Below are 19263 nucleotides of genomic sequence, written 5' to 3'. Positions count from 1 at the left end.
TCTCTTGTTATTGTCAAGTAAGGTGTTGAATGTATTGTAATGCTGGAACTGTGGGAATGTGTGTTCCCTGGGGTTTGCGACGCTCCGGTACGTACACTTCGACCGGGCCTTTGGTATGGATGATGATGATCATGAAGCCAAATGGCTAGCTTAATCAAATCTAAACTTTTTTTCTAACAAAAGTCTCTAAAAAGTCCCTTTTTGCTTTTCTTAAAATAACCTTCATTCTGACCCCTTAAATTGAATTACAAGCTTATTTTTTGATTTTTTTTATATTTCGAATAGAAAGAACGAATTTGAAGTAGCGACGTCAGTAATACAGGAAGTACGATTGTGTGTCGCTTCATACGGAGTAGAGCAGGGTAACTAATGCACACGAACACTAACAAGAATTCTTATAACGTTTATTTTTACTCTAACCATTTGTGCATTGGACTGTTTTCTGTCGTGTGTGTGTGTGTGTGTGTGTGTGTGTGTGTGTGTGTGTGTGTGTGTGTGTGTGTGTGTGTGTGTGTGTGTGTGTGTGTGTGTGTGTGTGTGTGTGTGTGTGTGTGGAGGTATATGATTTCGTAAAGCAGTTTTCCTTCCATAAAAATTATTATAAATTCGTAACAGTTAATAAAAAGAAAAGGTATTTTTGTAAGCGAACACCGTCGTCTCGAAACCTCGGCTTTAACACAGTGCCAAAAAAAGAAGTTTTTCAAACTCTATGTACTTGTAAGAAATGTAAATATTGTTGGTACGATTTTAACTCCAGAGAACGTGACCACGCCCGGTCGAATATATTTTAGCGCGATCGGATTAAAACCTCCTGGAAGATGGACTTGCAGCTCGTCACGGCCGACACTAGAGTTCTCGAACGCACAGGAAGCACAGGATCTGAGCAGACTGTAAGACTGTAGTTCTGCTGCTTGTAAACACAGGAACCTCCTGTAGATCTTCTGTTAAAACCTCATTCCGGTTGCTCTTTATGGCGACTTGATATGCAGTCTTGAATACACTCCCACTCCTGGGTTTCCCCAGTACATATGTAAATATTAAATCATGCAACCATGTCGAAGAAGGACAAGGTCAAGAGCTTCACTTCATGTTCACATTTGAGTGTAGTCCAGTGAGCATCAGTGGTGTAGAAGAGTAGAATGGTCAGCAGGTTTGAGCTCACAGGAGGGCTACAGTGAACACTTTTTACACCTGCAGTGAGCAGAAAAGCATTTCAGAATGCATGACATGTTGATGGGCGGTAACAGGAGGCCACGTCGGGTTCCTCTCCATTAGCGGCACAGAACCGATGACTCCTGTGATTTCTCGAGTGTCACCCGCGTGTCACACCCCCGAGTGTCATGCTTGGATTAGTATCTGCTGTTTATGCATTGCACTGCTGATGCACCGGATTGGTAAATGTTCCTATTAAAGTGGATAATGAGATGTTATCTAAGACACTAATTTCAAGATTTCCAGTGTAAAACTGGCTGCTCCTTTAGCTGCACTTCAGAGAGCAAAGGTTCTAAATGATCTGCCACCTTAAGACGTTGGAACAATTGCAACGAGCTTCTTTGTGCAATTCCGGGCCCAAAATGGATGTCTTACTGTGATTTTTGTCGAGAAACAGTCCTGTCCTTTCACACACCTAAACTCCACCCAAACGTCCTTTTCGACGTCCCTTCAGACACCCAGACGTCCTTTTAGACTCCCGAACGTTTTTTTAAACGTCCTTTCAGACACCCAAACATTCTTTCGAACGCCCCTTCAGACGTCCTTTCAGACTCCCCAACGTCCTTTCAGACACCCAACTGTTCTTTCAAACGCCCTTTCAGACTCCCGAACGCCCTTTCAGACCCAAACGTCCTTTCAGATGTCCTTTTAGACTCCCGAACGTTTTTTTACACGTCCTTTCAGACACCCAAACATTCTTTCAAACGCCCCTTCATACGTCCTTTTAGACTTCCCAACGTCCTTTCAGACACCCAAACGTCCTTTCAGACGTTCTTACAGACACCCAAACGTTCTTTCAAACGCCATTTCAGACTCCTAAACGTCCTTTCAGACTCCCGAATGTCCTTTCAGACACCCAAACTTCCTTTCAAACTCCCTTTCAGACACCCAAATGTCCTTTCAAACGCCTTTCAAGACAACCAAACTTTCTTTCAAACATCCTTTCAGATGCCCAAATACAAACATCAAATTTTTCTGTTTTCTGTAGATTCCTATCAGTTTCCCATCATTTCACTAATACTGAAATTAAACTTATTGAAACTAAGGCCACGTAATTCAGGTTTCCCAAAAAGAACAAAAACTGTGCACCAGTTTGACATCCATCTCGTCCTTTTTCTGAATTTGGACATGCTCATGGTCTTGTATAAGTCAGATTTTGGAGCCATTTCTGGACTTGTTTATACAGTAGATGTTTGTATCCAAAATCATGAATGAAGAAATAAGATGGAATGCAACTGAATTGAATTGAGGTTTGGAGAAGCTTTTACACTTTTCTGTGTTCTAGGGGCTTTTTTCTCTCTCTCTCTTCAAACCACAGTGATTACTGCAGGACATCATATTTGTTTGTAATCTTGATTGTATCTTTATCAGTTTTTAAGGTAATAAAGAAATCGTCCATTTCAGCTCAGCGAACCTGGAAAAATGTCAAACACTCGATCGCTCAGGCTTTTTCAGCCTTTTTATTATTATTATTCCTTCTCTTTTTTTCTTTTTTTTTCTTTACATTTATGCACAACATGCATGCCTTACATTTGACTCGTGTATGAATGTGTATGGACTGTACTTGGCCACAATGACCAGCGAGATGTTTACAAGTTGCGATCTTTTGTAATTCTGTAATTTGTAAATCAAATCATTTACGGTCTTTGCATTCGGCCTACGCTACAATCGATTCAAGGCACTTTATTTGTCAAAAATAAATAAAAAACAAACCAGGTCACTTTATCACAATGCACAAACTTACATAAAAAAATATCGAAATATATTAATCTGTTACAACTAGTGTTTTTTTTTGTTTGTTTATGATGCCTTTATAGTAACTACATTACGAGTACAAGTTAGCGAGCATTCCTGCACTCACTATAAATATTACACAGAAATCTTATTTAAAAACTTTTGTGTGATAAGTTTTTCCTCTGAACGTGTCTTATCTGGTGTCACTTTGTACATGAACGTCTTTGCTCTGGTAGATGGTAGTCATTTTACAAATAAAGAATCTATTTTAACCGTCTGTCTCCATTTAAGCTGTTTTATATATTGTTTGAGCATGAACCTTTGGAAAACTATAAAGCTGTCTAAACTAAATTCTAAATCACTGAAGATAATACATTGATATGCGGCGTTTAGCAGACGCCCTTATCCAGAGCGACGCACAAAAGTGCTTTGAGTCTCTAGCAATGAATAAATCTACACTGGTACGCCAGATTACAAACTTACTATAAATATAACTCTTGAATTCCACAAAGCAAACTTGGAAAGTGCTAATTTAAGTGTTTCAGCAAGATGAAGGTCTTCAGCTGTCACTTGAAGATCGCCAGGGACTCCGCTGTATGGACATCTAGGAGAAGTTCATTCCACCACCTCAGTGCCAGAACATAGAAGAGCCTTGAAGTGTACTTACCTCTCATTCTGAGAGAAGGTGGTACCAGTGGAGCAGTGCTGGAGGATCTCAGACAGCGTGGTGCATTACGAGGTGGCTCAGGTTGAGATATTGATTGGCGTTGGTTGGTGTTTCATTAGAAACACTTTCTAGTGTTATATTTATACGATCGTCCGCTAGTCAACAATGTCCAGCTCTTGATCCACGATCTCATTTCCATTGACTACGGCTTCTCGAACCATCGTTCACTCCTGAGCGTTAGATACCGTGACTAGCATTATTCAATACCATACGACAATCTTAACAGCTTTATGAAAAATTCCACTGGAGCATGGTGAAGACTCGGCCCATTTTAAATCCGTGCAGCTCAAACAACATCCCATAGATTTGGGGTATAATGAGGTAAATAATACTGTTTCTACATTCATTCATGTGGTGGACAGAAAGAAATGTAATATAATTTATTATTGTATTTAAGAAGCTTTTTCATGTGTCTGTATTTTACTGAAGTATTTCCATTTGGGGAGACTTTTACTTTACCTTCACTGCATTTCAGTCAAATATTTGACTTTTGACTCAACTACATTTTGCAGAAATCAGTCGTTCCTTTTTATTTATGAGGATAAAATTCGTAACCGGTGAAACACGTGGCGAGTCACCAATCAGGATCGAGCGCACGCTCTGTTTTACACGTGTTCTGATTGGCGCTTGGTGCATCTACTGATCACCAACATACAGTTAGCATCAGTTCAACATCAAGCAGAACATTTACAGAGGAATAAATGATGAAGAAATTCCAGACTCGAACTCGACACCACACACGTGACCTCGTTTACACGTTTATTTTGAAGTCGTTGAAAAGGTTTTGTGTTCATGATCATTGTAATAGAAATCAATCAGTGTTTGAGTCATTAATATCATTCTATTAATAGATCAGTGGGCTGAGAGTCACATTCGAGTCTTTTCACATAAAATGAGTTGATTAAATAAAGAATCGTGTGACAAAAACCATAATAGAAACATTATAGTCATAATAAATCTGAACTTTTGGATACTTAAGTACATTTAAAACAAATACTTGTGTACTTTTTACTCTAATGAAAGTTTAAAGGAACTCTTTTTACTGGAGTCAAGTTTTACCGAGCGGATCTACTTTAACTCAACTACATTGCTTGTGTACTTCATCCACTGTATATTCAGATATACTGTAAATATGAAGTGGGTGTGGCCTAGGCCAAAGGTTTTTGGTTTGGAAGCCGTTAAGCGTTCCTTACCTCGCCTCAACTACAGATGGACTCAAAACCAAGCATAAAATCAGGCTTCTGCATTATTTGGTGCTTATTTAGAATGAGTCAAGTGGAGGAAACAAATGTTGCCTTGACTTAATAAATTATTTATTTGGTGCATCTGTTACTCGTATTGTAATTATAAAAGTCCAAAAATGGTGGTACAACACTGTGTTCTATAAACACATCATATACTGTACAAACGTGGTGCTGATCCCAGTGATTAGTGAAGACACGACGCTCCACACCCTGTTCCGTCCAAACCCTGTGTCATCATTTCCCATTTGCACTTTCGGACTTGTCCACCTTCTGGCTGTCCATGATCCGAATGGTTTTCTCCGAGTTGTCCATGTTCCGTATGAGCGTCTCGAGTCGCCGCTTGATTTTCTTCTGGTCCTCCAGTGCGCAGCTGATCACGATGCTCTGGAATTTCTGGTCGATGGGAACGAGTGGTGCTTCGGTGAGACAGGCTGCGTGGAGAGCCTGCAGCTTCTTCCTCGCGTCCTTCATGTCATCCAGGACTTTGGCAGCGATTTCGTCGATGACTGCCATGGCTGTCCTCAGCGCGTCTTCCTGCTGTGGGTTCCGGATGGTGTCTACAGACACGGACACAGTCAGCGTCCGGCCCATGAGTCTACTCGCGGTCAGAGAGAGTTCCTCTCGCTCTCCTGGGGACACAGAAAAGCAGGACGTGTCTCAGGTCTGCACTTTTATACAAGATAGTTTTGTGTGTGTGTGTGTGTGTGTGTGTGTGTGTGTGTGGGCTTACCATCACAAATGGTTCTCATTTCCTGGCTGTTCTGAATAGACTGGATCATCTCGAGTAAGCACTCCCTCTCATGCTCCATGGCTGTGGCTGCTTCCCTCAGTGTCTCCACCCTGAAACAACACCATGGTTCTTGTTTTTAAAAACATTTGTTTTCACACGTTATTTAAGCAGTAAATGTTGTCATGAATTATTACATTTCTGCGTAATAGTTTCATATCCCAATGCATTTCTCAGCAGGTTTTCGATATAAAGACACAATAGTGAACTTTATGTTTGAACATGGATGAACGGAACAATATGTAAGGGTCACTTGGGATTTCGGGCGTGACCTCAATACAACTCCTGCTGACGTACAATATGGTGGCTGTAAACCAGCATGAACTTTGTTCTGTCAGTAGGACCAGACATTCAATCAATTACGTTCAGCACGTAGCTGAACACGTGTCCCTCAAAGCTATGGGTACTCTGACAGGTTCTGCTCCCATGTGTGGTCCAGTTTGTTTTCCACTTGAGTTCTGAAAAACAAAGTTCTTATCCTCCTAAAGCAACATGGCAATCAGCAGAGGCGTTGAGGTGCTTACATGCTGTTTATGGTGTAAGAACTTTCAACGACTGGGGAAAATAGCTGGACTATACTCAAGTATTTTTTTGTTTGTTTTATGGTCTTCAGAGACGATCCTTCTTGTTTTTTTCTAGAGGCTTCTTAGATTTTAATTTAGTTTTTTTTCTCCTAAATATTTCATGCAAATGGTAAAACGTGTTTTATCTTTCGAAGTTTGGCAGAAGTTCTAGAAGTTAACAAAGCTCTTAGGAGAAAATGTCCAGGAACTTATAGACCTATAAAACTAAAAGCCATGATCTGTTGGAGATCACCAGCATGACTGAGTTAATTCATGCAGCCCAGGTTTTCTGGAGTAGCACCAGACCAAAGCTGCTTGAATTAGAAGGAATCTTCAGTTTTGTGGAACACTTCATGGTCGGATCTTAGCTGCAGGCTTGTGCCATCAGTACACCTCGCGTTGCAGATGATATTTATAGCCTCGCACTTTTTTTTTTCCCAGCTGTCGATGTTTTTACTCATGCACTTTTACTCAACAGGGTTTCTTTGGATATTTAAAGCATTTGTAATCAGACCTGATGCGTCCACGCGTGGATCATCTTCTTATTATACGGCCACAGGATGAGTCCTCGCCCTGGTCTTTCACGGATATGAATAATAATAGAAAAAAAAAGACCCACGTACCTTATTTCAATCTCATCCAGACACTCCAGTAAGCGCATGGAGCGATCCGCCATCGATACCGACCTGCTGAATTTGCCTTTGGACGCGTCGGTGTTCATTCTGGAGTTGATTTTCGCCTGAGCCATGATGGCACTCGGAGTGTGTGTCTGCGTGTGTATTCGCGTGTGTGTCCGAGTGTATCCGATTACGCACGACCGAGTGCGCAAAAACCTCTACGTGGACTTTGTGCAGCGGCTCGCTTTTCTTCTCTCCTCGTCTTCACTCCACAGCTTTCTAGAGGTTTCCTTGATGGACAGCGGCCCTGAGGAACATCTCCAAAAATGGGCTGGAACTTCCCCGGGGTAAACTCACACTCCTTTCTATAAGCCGGAGGAGTGTTCTAGAGGAAGGGTGGAATTCTTAGTAACAACCTTCTGAGGAATCCTTGTGGTTGTGTGAGGTGAAGGAAATCGCCACCCTGAAACCCACTCTACTGTAATACAGATGGTCTAGTGGTTCAGGGAACAAATGTGAATATCTGGTGATCAACAAATATACCACAAATGCAGGAAACCATGAACAATGAGACCTTCGGAAACTGTCCTGAGAACAGACCAGGATGTGAAAACGCTGGACGTATTAAAGGACGATGAAGCAAAGGGTTGAATCAGAAACCCCTTCTACATTTGTGTCAAACCATGTCATGAGGAACGCAGGAGATCCGTTTGAGTCCCAATTTCATTTCTCAGATTTCGTTGAACATCATGTTAATTATAAATGTTAAAAGAAAAGAAAAAAAAAAAAAACAATAGCCAAACACATAAGCTTGTTTTTCTTTATTTACTCTTTTAGAACGTATTAACAAAAATATTGAACACCTTACAGTCACTAGAGGAACAGCATGAAAACAAACAAAAAACATCAAGGTGTGTGTGTGTGTGTGTGTGCACCTTCTAATCAAAAGTCCACCAGACTTCTCTTCAAAGCCTCTTCCATTTCTGTGAAGTTCAAAAAATGGGAGAAGAAAATGAGCACAGGAAAATAGATATTAATGTAGCAAAAACACAAACAAGGACAGGTGAACCTATGAGGTACGAAACTTTTATACTTTTATACTTCAAACCACATAAATGTCTTTCCTCAGCAAGGACGAAAATATGGTCATGTTTCAGCTTAGACAAATGAGAAGCTGAAAACTGGAAAACGATTCACAAAGCACTTTCCGCCACTGCCTCTCCATAAAAATGCTTAGTGCTCCATTTTCCAGTTGCATCCAAAGCGCTTATCGGACGTTTCCATCACCACACCAGTGTACATGCGACTTCAAATAGTGCTCCTCATCACCCAATCTACTCCTTCCCCTTTTTACTGCCCAGTGTGAGCTTACCAGATATGCTGTACCTTTTCATTTCAAAGATGCAAAGCTGGCGAAAATATAAACGCCGGATTAACAAACGCAAACTCGGACACGATCCACCGTACGCACATTGACCGTTTAAAGAGAAAACCTCCACCCACCCTGATCAAACGCTGCCGGCTTCTTCGCTTCTTCTGCGCTTAAAGCCAAAGCCAGTTTAATCTCCTCATCGAAGTCGTCTGAGAAAACAAACGATGGGTAAAAATGTGCGTCTGCATGCTGAAAACTGCGACAAGAAATACGCAGAAATCGAGAATTCACCCTGCTTCTGTTTGGAAACGGTGGTCGATGCGATGGCTCGCTTAACATCCTGAAACTCCTCGGCTGGAAAAAAGCAAACAGGAAAATGAGTACAGTGTTCATTCGTTCCTAAAGTTGGAAAATTCCAGGAATTTTCCAAGATTGGAAACTTTCCATGGGAATGAATAAGAATAAGATGGGAATTTACAAAATTGAAGGTTCACTAATAACTGGGAAATTAAATGTAGCTGGAAAAAAAAAAAAACCCATGCAGGATGATTTTGGTTAAAACGATCAGATTTAATGCGATTTCAGTTGAATTTCTTCCTGCACATTCATCAATCACATGCACACAGCACACTTACTGCAGGGCTGCTGAGGCCACGCCCCCTACATGCAGTGCGCGGTACTACACCACACACACTTTCTACAATCCTGCACACAAAATAATGTCAAACAAATGTCTATTTAGTTGAATATATGCATTTATATTTATTTTTGTATTTGATGCAATTTATATATTTTTCCCCAAATTTAGAATAAATTTCCATAAATTCCTGGTAAGTTTCCAACTTAGAATATTTCCAAATATTCCCCAGAGTTTCCGTAAATGATCCCGAAAAGTTGAAAGCCCCTTTGCAGCCCTCTCGGGTCTAAAAACCGCACCCCCCCCCCCCTCACCGTTCTTTTCAGCAGAGATTTCCTCTGCGTTCAGGATCTTCGTGACCGGAGCAGCGTCTTTGCTCGATCCTTCACGTCGCGAGGACACGCACGGTTCCAGCGCGCAGTGATGGGCGTGGAAGTGTGAGTGGAACCCCGGTACGTCCTTGTGGCTCTGGGAACACGCCTCGCAGACCACGTCGAAGCGTTTGTCCTTGCCCAGAGCCTCGTGCTTCATGTGCATGTGCGTTTTCATTTCGGCGTAACAGCTGGTCTTGGCTGCGCATCGCTGACACACGTATCCGCACTTCCCTTCGATGGAAAGCTGCTTCATGCATCTTGTGAAGGTGGACCTGGTTTCCTCTTTGGATTTTTGCGAGCCCATGCATGGGCAGAGTTGGGCGAGGTTTTTGCTTGTCGTCGGTACTTCGTCGGAACTCCCTGGGACGCGAGTGGTTCGGTTCTCGGTCGGGTCAAGCTGGTAGTAATCCTTGCTGTGCAGGCTGGCGTAGTGCTCCAGGAACTCCTGCTCCGAATCGTACAGCATGCTGTCACAGAGTCCGCAGAAGTAGCGCAGGATCAGCTGATTGTCGTGTTCGTTAGCGCAGTGCCTCCGGAGGGTCGAGTCTTTGAAGAACTTCTGCGGACAGTGTCCACAAGCGAACCTCTGGAAGCTGTGACTGGTCATGTCGCTGCAGTGCTTGAGCACCGCCGCTTCAGAGTCGAAGATGTCTTCGCACATTCGGCACAGCCACCGTTCCTTGGGAACAGCCGGCTCGTGATCTACCCTGGTGGCCGGTTTCTGAGAAGACGACGGGATTTCGTCTTTGGTTTTTTCTCGTTCTTCGTAGTACCTGTGCCCTGGATGGGAAACACCGACATGAGTCAGAATGTCCTCGAGCCTCGGCATGTCTAATTTGCACAGCCTGCAGTGGAAAAGGAAGTTGGACAGATGAGCGCCGCCGTGGAACCTGCTCATGTGCAAACGCGTGATGGACGATTCGCCCATGAGCTTCCCGCAGACGCCGCACTTGTGAAAGATCTGATTGGATGCGAGAAGATGCTTGCTGGCTTGATCCTCCTCCAGGAACTGCAGGCCACACTCGCAGAACCAGGCGTAGTTCACGGCGCACTTCGCCGGAGGACTCGAGCCGGACAGTCTCTGCCGCTTGGCGGGGGACCAAAGGCGGTCGTTTTTGTCTCGTCTGTCCCGATGGGCCGAAGATACGGTTGCGTTGCCATGTTTAGCGGCGTTACGGATTTCGGCGTGGTTGCTGTAAACAAGCAGTGATCGCTCCATGCTTCGGATCATCTCCACCTCGTGCTGCGTTTGTCCATGGTGTTCCTCCAGCTGTCTTTGGCAGAGGAAGATTTTGAAGCAGGAGGAACACTGGCTTAAACCGGTCATTTGCTTCATGACCTCAGGCACGCTCTGATCAGCTTCTGCAATCGCACAACCCTGTCTGCAGTGCACACTAGGAAACAGACACACAAATACAGCAAATAATGGAAATGTTTATATTCATCCGACCTTTTAAATGAGGGACAAATCTTCCAATTAAACATTAGAACAGGATGCTTAAGATAAGTGTTTTTTTACTTGCTACTGATTTTATATAAATACACAACAGCCTGCTTACTTGAAGTGAGCCTTGGCTTCCATGTGTGACGTGAGCACCTTTGAACAAGCCGTGCATCTGACTCGAAACGCAACATCTTTACATAAAGCAATGAGTCTGTTCTTTGCATATCGTGGAACAGGAATCGGCCCTGATGACTTCATCTCTGTTATAAAGCGGAAAAAAAAGTTTTAATGTTAATTTCCATTTGCCACGTAAAAAAAAAAAAAAATCTAGAGCGTGGACCATGTTCACTAACCGTGTAGAAAGCCAGACAGAGTGAAGTGGTTTTTGGCCACCATGTGCTGGAGACACTCATTCTTGATGTTAAAGAGGAGGAAACAGGCTGGACAAGCGAAGCAAACAATCAACTGGCAGGTCTGAGAGCCGTCATGACCACCAGCATTAGAGGAGGACAACTGGAAGAGCAATGATACAGAACAGTCACTTCTACAGTGCGGAGATTTGGAAACACATTTTGCCAAAAAATACCGAGATACTTAACCAAAAAAATAAACAAACAAAACCTGAGATTCCAGGTGCGTTCTCCAGTGTTCTTTGGTGTCGAAATGACGTCCGCAGGCCACACAGGCGTGCACAGAAGCAGGGCTGCCCTTCAGCGCGATAGTGGGGTCGCACGGCGAGTGGTCAAATCTAGAAAAGATACAAATGCAACAACATACAGACACATATTTTTTATCTATTATCATATTTCATCTTCCATTTTTTTATTTTTATAAAAATACCTCATGTGTCAAATGTAAATATTCCTATGATTCATTTAAAATATATATTATATATATATATATATATATATATATATATATATATATATATATATATATATATATATATATCAGCTTCAAGTTATGATGATGTCATCGTCTTAAAGAATAATAATTAGTAGGTTTATCTGTCATTATATACTGTCATTAAAATGCTGTGCGTAAATTTTATATTTTTACAATTTTAACATATCGCTATCGTCATAGTAAGAATCCTTAAAGTATCCTAATGAGAGATGGGAAAACTTTATGTATTTATATACTGTATATATTTGTACCGTCTTTCTGCTTCATATTTGCACTTTATTGTGCTGCTGTAACATGGACATTTCCCCACCGTGGGACGAAAAAAGGTTTGTCTTATCTTATGTTCAAATCTTGAACTCCTACGTGAAATCCCGAGATGTACCCAGGTGTTAGGATGATTCATAGCCAACAGGTAAACACTTACAAAAAGTTTAACACTTACCTTTTAAGGTGCCCCTCAAGCAGAGGGACATTCTCATAAACCCGTCCACAGTTAATGACAGGGCAGGTTTGAGGGGAGGACCTTAACGAGGGATTGGGAGCAGATCTGTGCCTCCAGCTCCCACCCGTATTGATGACGCCTGGTGTTAATCCTGAGCCGAAAAAGACGTTCGGTCACGGGCGAATGAAATCGGCAGCATGACGTATCGCGCCATGATATTGATTTTTGCGCTTCGAGACACACAACACTTCTCTGTGCAAACTAATGTAAGGTAATAATATCGACCTGGCATTTTCAGCCAGATGTCCACACAGCGTTTGGCATCGCTGCTGTCATCGCCGCTGCATCGACTCACCGCCAACTCACGACGCCCGTGAGCCTGCTGCGAGATCATCTTCTCCTAAAGGGTCAATACAAACACGGCCCTTTCTGAACACACGCAGGCTTAAAAAACGATCAGTAATGTTCCTTTCTTAATTCACAAGTACAGACCTTGAAGGCTTTGCACTTTTCCGCCCGCTCCTGTTTCTCCACAGCGACTTGGCGAGCCAATCGGTCCAAAGTGGAAGCTGCTTGGGCTTTCTGTCTGTTCACCTGATCCTCAATCTAGATTTTTTTTGTTTTTATGGAGAGCAAGGAATGAAGAAAGGAAAGATAAAGTTTTGAACACACTGAAAAGTTAAATTTACTAAAGATTAGGAAATCGGTAGAACCGGATGAGGGGATAGGAAACAGATTTTTGCTCCCAGATCTCTTATTCACAGTATGCAGTCTTTACTTTTCTACATCACTGATCATGTATAACATTATGACATTATGAGTGGTGAAGTGAAGAACACTGATGATCTTCATCATGCCAACTGTTAGTGTGTGGATTTATTTATTAGGCAGCAGGTGAACAGTTTGTCCTCAAAGTTGATGTTAGAAGCAGGAAAAATGGGCATAAGGATTTGAGTGAGTTTGACAAATTGTGACGTCTAGACGTCTGGGTCAGAGCGTCTCCAAAACTGCAGCTCTTGTGGGCTGTTCCTGGTCTGCAGTGGTCAGTATCTATCAAAAGTGCTCCAATAAAGGAACAGTGTTGAACCTGCGACAGGGTCGTGGGGGTCCGAGGCTCATTGATGCACGTGTGGAGCGAAGGCTGGGCCGTGTGGTTCCGATCCAACAGAAGAGCTCCTGTAGGTGAAACTGCTGAAGAACTTCATGCTGTTGATGATCGACGGGTCACGACTGTTTTAGCAGCAAAAGGGGACCAACACAACGCGAGGCAAGCGGTCATAATGTTATGCCTGATCGGTGTACTTGTACTGATCAAAACCATCTCAGACAGAAGCACCTGAGAACAATGGGTTCCCTGGTAAGTGTAGTAATCTGCATCCTCTCAGGGTTTCTTCCTCATATTGTCTGAGTTTTACTCTCATGCTGTCCAGGTTGCTCATTCACAATCTAAATTTAAATGCTGATCTGAATCTAAAAAGAAATCTGTTCATATCAATAGACTGTAGAACGTACCTGTAACTCTGCATCTACTAACACCTGCGTGTCCAATATTATATTTCTATACATTTATCAGATTAATTAGACTGAATTACATGGTTCAACAGTGTATGCCATCCATCTGCCCTGGATGCATGACATGACACCCACCGTACACACTCCTGCATCGTCCTCTCCATCACTCAGCAAGTCTATACACTCCAGAACAGGTCTAAGAGGACCCTCCTGAGGGTGGAAGAACAGATTTATGGTCATCATTTTCCTCTAAAGGGTTTCTTGCTGATTTCTCTGCATAATGCTGCACCTTGACAGTGACTGTGTAATGAGAAGAAGCTGCACAGATACCATGCTCCACTAATCATCACATATATATCATTGTCGGGGTTCAGTCTACGACTAGTTTTTTATTTTTTTTTTTACATTTAAAGGTTGAATAAAGAGATTATTTTCTGTCCTGGGTGTTATAAAGACTGGCAGAAAAAAGAGCACAGCATGATGGAGCAAAGGGAGGAAAGGAAATACTTATTACTGCGTTATACTTACAGACACAAATTCAACATCCTCCTCCCCTTCCTCTTCGTCCTCCTCCTCTGGGTCTTCAGTGCCTGCATTAGAAGACATTGTCCTCTGTGTGTGTGTGTGTGTGTGTGTGTGTGTGTGTGTGTGTGTGTGTGTGTGTGTGTGTGTGTGTTAGTTCCTGAGTCTTAGATCTGTAAATGTAAAGGAAAACATCAGCAACACAGGATCAGCGTACTGCATACACGTCAGACACTAATGTGCAATAACAGGGTAAGATCCTGCTAATAATGTACATTACATTAGACTACATTAGACCCTAAAACCTGCCATTTCTGATCTCATCGAAGTGTCAACTCACCAAACATCAGCTTGGCTAGTCAGCTAGCTGCCTTAGCTCGTGCCTGCAACTATTATTACCGACTAGTGACCCTTAGACGTGATGATCACGTGCAGGAACAGACTAATCACGTGGGTTGTTGTGTATAATAAAGATTATACACAAGATTATGGTTATGATTATGGTGTTAGGAAACATACCTGCTGTGATTTACAGTGTTGTGATGCCACTAGTGCAGATAAAACACACGCGCGCGCAAACGCACACGAGCTCAACGTAAAAGACCTCCTGCCCCGGAAATGCTAACTTCAAAGGCAAGCGTCGGCGCGTCCGCCATATTGAAAAGGTCGAGAATCAGTCAGTAAGTGGTTTGTTTTGATTTGAAAACCAAATAATAACAACAACAAAAAACAACAACAACGGTTTAATTTTTTATGCTAATCAATCATAAAACATTTAGCAATTTCAAATGTACCGAACCTTGATCGACTAAACAATTTTTTTTTTTCAGTTATCAGTTATTATTATTATTTTTGATATTTTTATTTGTTTTTTATTTGTGTTTACGTTGTACTGACGTCACGGAAGGGGGAGTGGTTGCAATAGGAGAGCTATAGAGTCATGAACGAAAAGTCATAAATCATCACACGTTATAATCTGCATCCGGGGACATTTGTCCGATAAGACCTCATTTGTAATATAAGATTTTGCTCTGATGCAGAAGTCCAATGATTTAAACCTCAATAAAAAAAAAAAAACAGTGTGAAGTGACCTTGTGTGTAAATATAAGCATTTGTAAAGCTGGTGCAATCACAACTTAACACCCTCACCCCCACCCATTGAGATGATCGTGAACTTAATGAGAAATCCCCCAGCACTCCCCCCACTCACCATCATCAACAGCACTGTAACGACAGTGGAATCATTGAAGTTTTTGGGTACCACCATCTCTCAGGACCTTGAGTGGGACAATAACATTGACTCCATTGCTGAAAAGGCCCAGCAGATGTTGTACTTCCTTCACCAACTGAGGAAACTCAACCTGCCACAGGAGCTGCTGAAACAATTCTACTCGGCCATCATTGAGTCAGTCCTGTGTACATCTATAACTGTCTGGTTTGGTTCGAATACCAAATCAGACATCAGGGGGCTACAGCAGACAGTCAGGACTGCTGAGAGGATTATAGGTGTCCCATTGCCCAATCTCCAAGATCTTCACTCATCCCGCAGGCTATAATCAGCATGAACAATTAAAATATTCATAACTACACACTGTCCATCATTACTGACACATTTATACATAGAATTTCAATGGTCCATTTGTAAAGTGCACACTTGTAAATAACATCTGTACATTCATTTCAACAATATTTCTACTTCTGTACATAGTAAATTATTTAGTTGTCTGTTTTATTTACATGTTTGTTATATAACGTCTTTACTTTCTCCTGCACTGAAAGCTCCTGTCGCCAAGTCAAATTCCTTGTGTGTGTAAACATACTTGGTAATAAATCTATTTCTGATTCTGATTGTACATGCTGTATACACATCGGAAACATAGACCAATTTGATGAATATAGGAACAAGGAAATGTACAGATGATATATAGTTATGTAGAAGATCATCTGCAATATTCTATCAATTACAATTAAATACAGTTATATATATATATATATATATATATATATATATATATATATATATATATATATATACAGTGAGGAAAATAAGTATTTGAACACCCTGCTATTTTGCAAGTTCTCCCACTTAAAAATCATGGAGGGGTTTAAAATTTTCATCGTAGGTGCATGTCCACTGTGAGAGACATAATCTAAAAAAAAAATCCAGAAATCACAATATATGATTTTTAAACGATTTATTTGTATGATACAGCTGCAAATAAGTATTTGAACACCTGTCTATCAGCTAGAATTCTGACCCTTAAAGACCTGTTAGTCTGCCTTTAAAATGTCCACCTCCACTACATTTATTATCCTAAATTAGATGCACCTGTTTGAGGTCGTTAGCTGTATAAAGACACCTGTCCACCCCATACAATCAGTAAGAATCCAACTACTAACATGGCCAAGACCAAAGAGCTGTCCAAAGACACTAGAGACAAAATTGTACACCTCCACAAGGCTGGAAAGGGCTATGGGGTAATTGCCAAGCAGCTTGGTGAAAAAAGGTCCACTGTTGGAGCAATCATTAGAAAATGGAAGAAGCTAAACATGACTGTCAATCTCCCTTCGGACTGGGGCTCCATGCAGGATCTCACCTCGTGGGGTCTCAATGATCCTAAGGAAGGTGAGAAATCAGCCCAGGACTACACGGGAGGAGCTGGTCAATGACCTGAAAAGAGCTGGGACCACCGTTTCCAAGGTTACTGTTGGTAATACACTAAGACGTCATGTTTTGAAATCATGCATGGCACAGAAGGTTCCCCTGCTTAAACCAGCACATGTCCAGGCACGTCTTAAGTTTGCCAATGACCATTTGGATGATCCAGAGGAGTCATGGGAGAAAGTCATCTGGTCAGATGAGACCAAAATAGAACTTTTGGGTCATAATTCCACTAAACGTGTTTGAAGGAAGAAGAATGATGAGTACCATCCCAAGAACACCATCCCTACTGTGAAGCATGGGGGTGGTAGCATCATGCTTTGGGGGTGTTTTTCTGCACATGGGACAGGGCGACTGCACTGAATTAAGGAGAGGATGACCGGGGCCATGTATTGCGAGATTTTGGGGAACAACCTCCTTCCCTCAGTTAGAGCATTGAAGATGGGTCAAGGCTGGGTCTTCCAACATGACAATGACCCGAAGCACACAGCCAGGATAACCAAAGAGTGGCTCTGTAAGAAGCATATCAAAGTTCTGGCGTGGCCTAGCCAGTCTCCAGACCTAAACCCAGTAGAGAATCTTTGGAGGGAGCTCAAACGCCGTGTTTCTCAGCGACAGGCCAGAAACCTGACTGATCTAGAGAAGATCTGTGTGGAGGAGTGGGCCAAAATCCCTCCTGCAGTGTGTGCAAACCTGGTGAAAAACTACAGGAAACGTTTGACCTCTGTAATTGCAAACAAAGGCTACTGTACCAAATATTAACATTGACTTTCTCAGGTGTTCAAATACTTATTTGCAGCTGTATCATACAAATAAATAGTTTAAAAATCATACATTGTGATTTCTGGATTTTTTTTTTAGATTATGTCTCTCACAGTGGACATGCACCTACGATGACAATTTCAGACCCCTCCATGAGTTCTAAGTGGGAGAACTTGCAAAATAGCAGGGTGTTCAAATACTTATTTCCCTCACTGTATATATATACATGAAATTATAGGTAACATTTTATTGTGATAAGAGTTGTAAATACTAGCAAAATATTGATATGTGATGCATGTACTGTACATATATATATAAAGTTCATCTTATAAATAAGTAAACAAAAAACTTATTCTGAGGTTTAAATGTGGTGTGTTGTCTTCTTCCAGGCCCAGGTTCTGATCTCAGGTTTACTGCATGCCCTTCATGTTTTTCTTTTGGTTTATAAGGTCCATGTCCTCAAACATGTCAGTAGATTAACTGCATTTATTTTCTCCATGCATTTAATTTTTCATAATGGGTGCATGAAGTTTTGGAGTGAATTATGGAATTATTGAAGTTTAATTATTATTATTATTATTATTATTATTATTATTATTATTATTATTATTATTATTATTATTATTATTATTATTTTTTTTTTATTATTATTATTTTTTTATTATTATTTTTTTTAATCTGGTAGCCTTATCATGGTCCAGTGTGTGTGTGTGTGTGTGTGTGTGTGTGTGTGTGTGTGTGTTAATCAGAGACCGCAGTGTGTGCGCAGGTCGGATGCCTTTAAATATCGTGATCTCTGCAGCTTTGCTGAGCTCAGATGCAGATGCGCTCCATCCCCCTCTCTCCATCCCCCTACCTCCATCTCTCTCTCTCTCTCTCTCTCTCTCTCTCTCTCTCTCTCTCTCTCTCTCTCTCTGATCCTCAATTCTGCATGGGCGGTGAAATCGGGGCTCGTGCTGACTCATGCCCTGTCCTACGTGGTCCAGCTGAATGGAGCCGCACGTAGCGGCGGACGGCGAGAAGAGCGCGCGCCGGTACCCTCTTGCCCCGTAGGCATGCGCGCGCGTGCAGGTGGGGCTGCTCTACACCGCGATGATCGCTGCGGCGTTTCTGGTTCTGCTGCGACCCCTGAGCCTCCAGTGCGTGCTACTGCTCATCCTGCTCCTTCTGGGCACCGTGGCCACCATCCTTTTTCTCTGCTGCTGGCATCGGAGGCTTCGCCATGAGAAGATCCCAATAAAATCCGTCTTCTCCAGGCGATCGCGGAGTCGTGGTGCGTACAACGCCAATGCACTGGCTCCAGTCCAACACTTATTGTTGATCTTGGTGATGATGATGATAATAACAATAATGATGATGATGTCTTAAATAAACTGTTGCACATATTTAGTGTCCGTGCTGGGTTTTTTATTTCTCAGCCGGGTTTAGATGGGCTTGATCAGAGCATCCTCTACTCCATCATCTGTCATGGAACACGACATGACTGACGATGTGACATGATTGTCTTATCATTCAGATAAATAGAGCAGACTATCGTCCTGTAGATGAATCCTGTAGGATAGTAATAAGTGCTCAGATGTTTCAATCTTTCCCGTTTGTTCCAGAAGCTGGTCTCCGGACGCATCATTTTCGATCCGAGGTAAGGTTTCTCTTTACTCCTACTTGATGTCAAGGTTCTTTCCTAATATGTGCTTCTGAGAACTGGTATACACATTTTTATTCTTTTTGGAAAAGTTGCGCTCTGGT

At 42.0% G+C, this 19263-nt stretch overlaps 3 protein-coding genes and 3 long non-coding RNA genes across 41 annotated transcripts in view; 4 read left to right on the top strand and 2 right to left on the bottom strand.

Moving 5' to 3' along the window:
• Positions 1-648, top strand: LOC310724819. The gene is made up of 2 exons (XR_014533176.1): positions 1-495; positions 558-648. It is a non-coding gene; the product is annotated as an uncharacterized lncRNA (long non-coding RNA).
• A 698-nt stretch (positions 649-1346) lies between these two features.
• Positions 1347-3223, top strand: LOC310724816. Its single transcript, XR_014533173.1, has 2 exons — positions 1347-1708; positions 1853-3223. It is a non-coding gene; the product is annotated as an uncharacterized lncRNA (long non-coding RNA).
• A 1683-nt stretch (positions 3224-4906) lies between these two features.
• bag2 (BCL2 associated athanogene 2) lies at positions 4907-7372 on the bottom strand. Its single transcript, XM_083539171.1, has 3 exons — positions 6891-7372; positions 5648-5757; positions 4907-5546 (listed from the first exon to the last, which is right to left on the bottom strand). Exons 1-3 carry the CDS (start codon positions 7013-7015, stop codon positions 5152-5154), a joined length of 630 nt encoding a protein of 209 aa, XP_083395297.1. The 5' UTR covers positions 7016-7372; the 3' UTR covers positions 4907-5151.
• A 318-nt stretch (positions 7373-7690) lies between these two features.
• Positions 7691-14747, bottom strand: znf451 (zinc finger protein 451; the record flags this gene model as incomplete). Of its 6 annotated transcripts, none has more annotated exons than XM_083539161.1 (14): positions 7691-7867; positions 8388-8465; positions 8548-8610; positions 9208-10661; positions 10827-10971; positions 11065-11224; positions 11333-11459; positions 12060-12210; positions 12345-12459; positions 12552-12665; positions 13707-13781; positions 14100-14183; positions 14218-14266; positions 14613-14747. In XM_083539161.1, the coding sequence occupies 12 exons, from the start codon at positions 14175-14177 to the stop codon at positions 7827-7829; spliced, it is 2601 nt and encodes an 866-aa protein (XP_083395287.1). In that variant the 3' UTR covers positions 7691-7826. The 6 variants fall into 6 exon arrangements, with proteins under 6 accessions (XP_083395287.1, XP_083395288.1, XP_083395292.1 ...); XM_083539162.1 differs by lacking the exon at positions 14613-14747 and adding an exon at positions 14434-14555; XM_083539166.1 differs by lacking the exons at positions 13707-13781; positions 14613-14747 and adding an exon at positions 14434-14555.
• Positions 14117-15631, top strand: LOC310724817. The gene is made up of 3 exons (XR_014533174.1): positions 14117-14241; positions 14604-14773; positions 15316-15631. It is a non-coding gene; the product is annotated as an uncharacterized lncRNA (long non-coding RNA).
• A 2700-nt stretch (positions 15632-18331) lies between these two features.
• The window catches only part of dst (dystonin), a 124283-nt gene continuing 123351 nt past the window's right edge, over positions 18332-19263 (top strand). For 19 of the 31 annotated variants that reach the window (XM_083539059.1, XM_083539096.1, XM_083539089.1 and 16 more), the window contains exons 1-2: positions 18481-18790; positions 19122-19156. In XM_083539059.1, the coding sequence (XP_083395185.1) occupies positions 18610-18790; positions 19122-19156 (216 nt within the window). In that variant the 5' untranslated portion in view covers positions 18481-18609. Of the gene's footprint in view, positions 18791-19121; positions 19157-19263 lie in introns of all 31 variants that reach the window. The other 12 variants (XM_083539087.1, XM_083539060.1, XM_083539098.1 and 9 more) reach the window with 4 other exon arrangements.

The sequence above is a fragment of the Silurus aristotelis genome (assembly GCF_946808225.1).
Source record: "Silurus aristotelis genome assembly, chromosome: 4".
NCBI classification, from domain to species: Eukaryota; Metazoa; Chordata; class Actinopteri; order Siluriformes; family Siluridae; genus Silurus; species Silurus aristotelis.
Note: the sequence above shows the minus strand (reverse complement) of the source record. Positions and strands in the feature narration are given on the sequence as shown.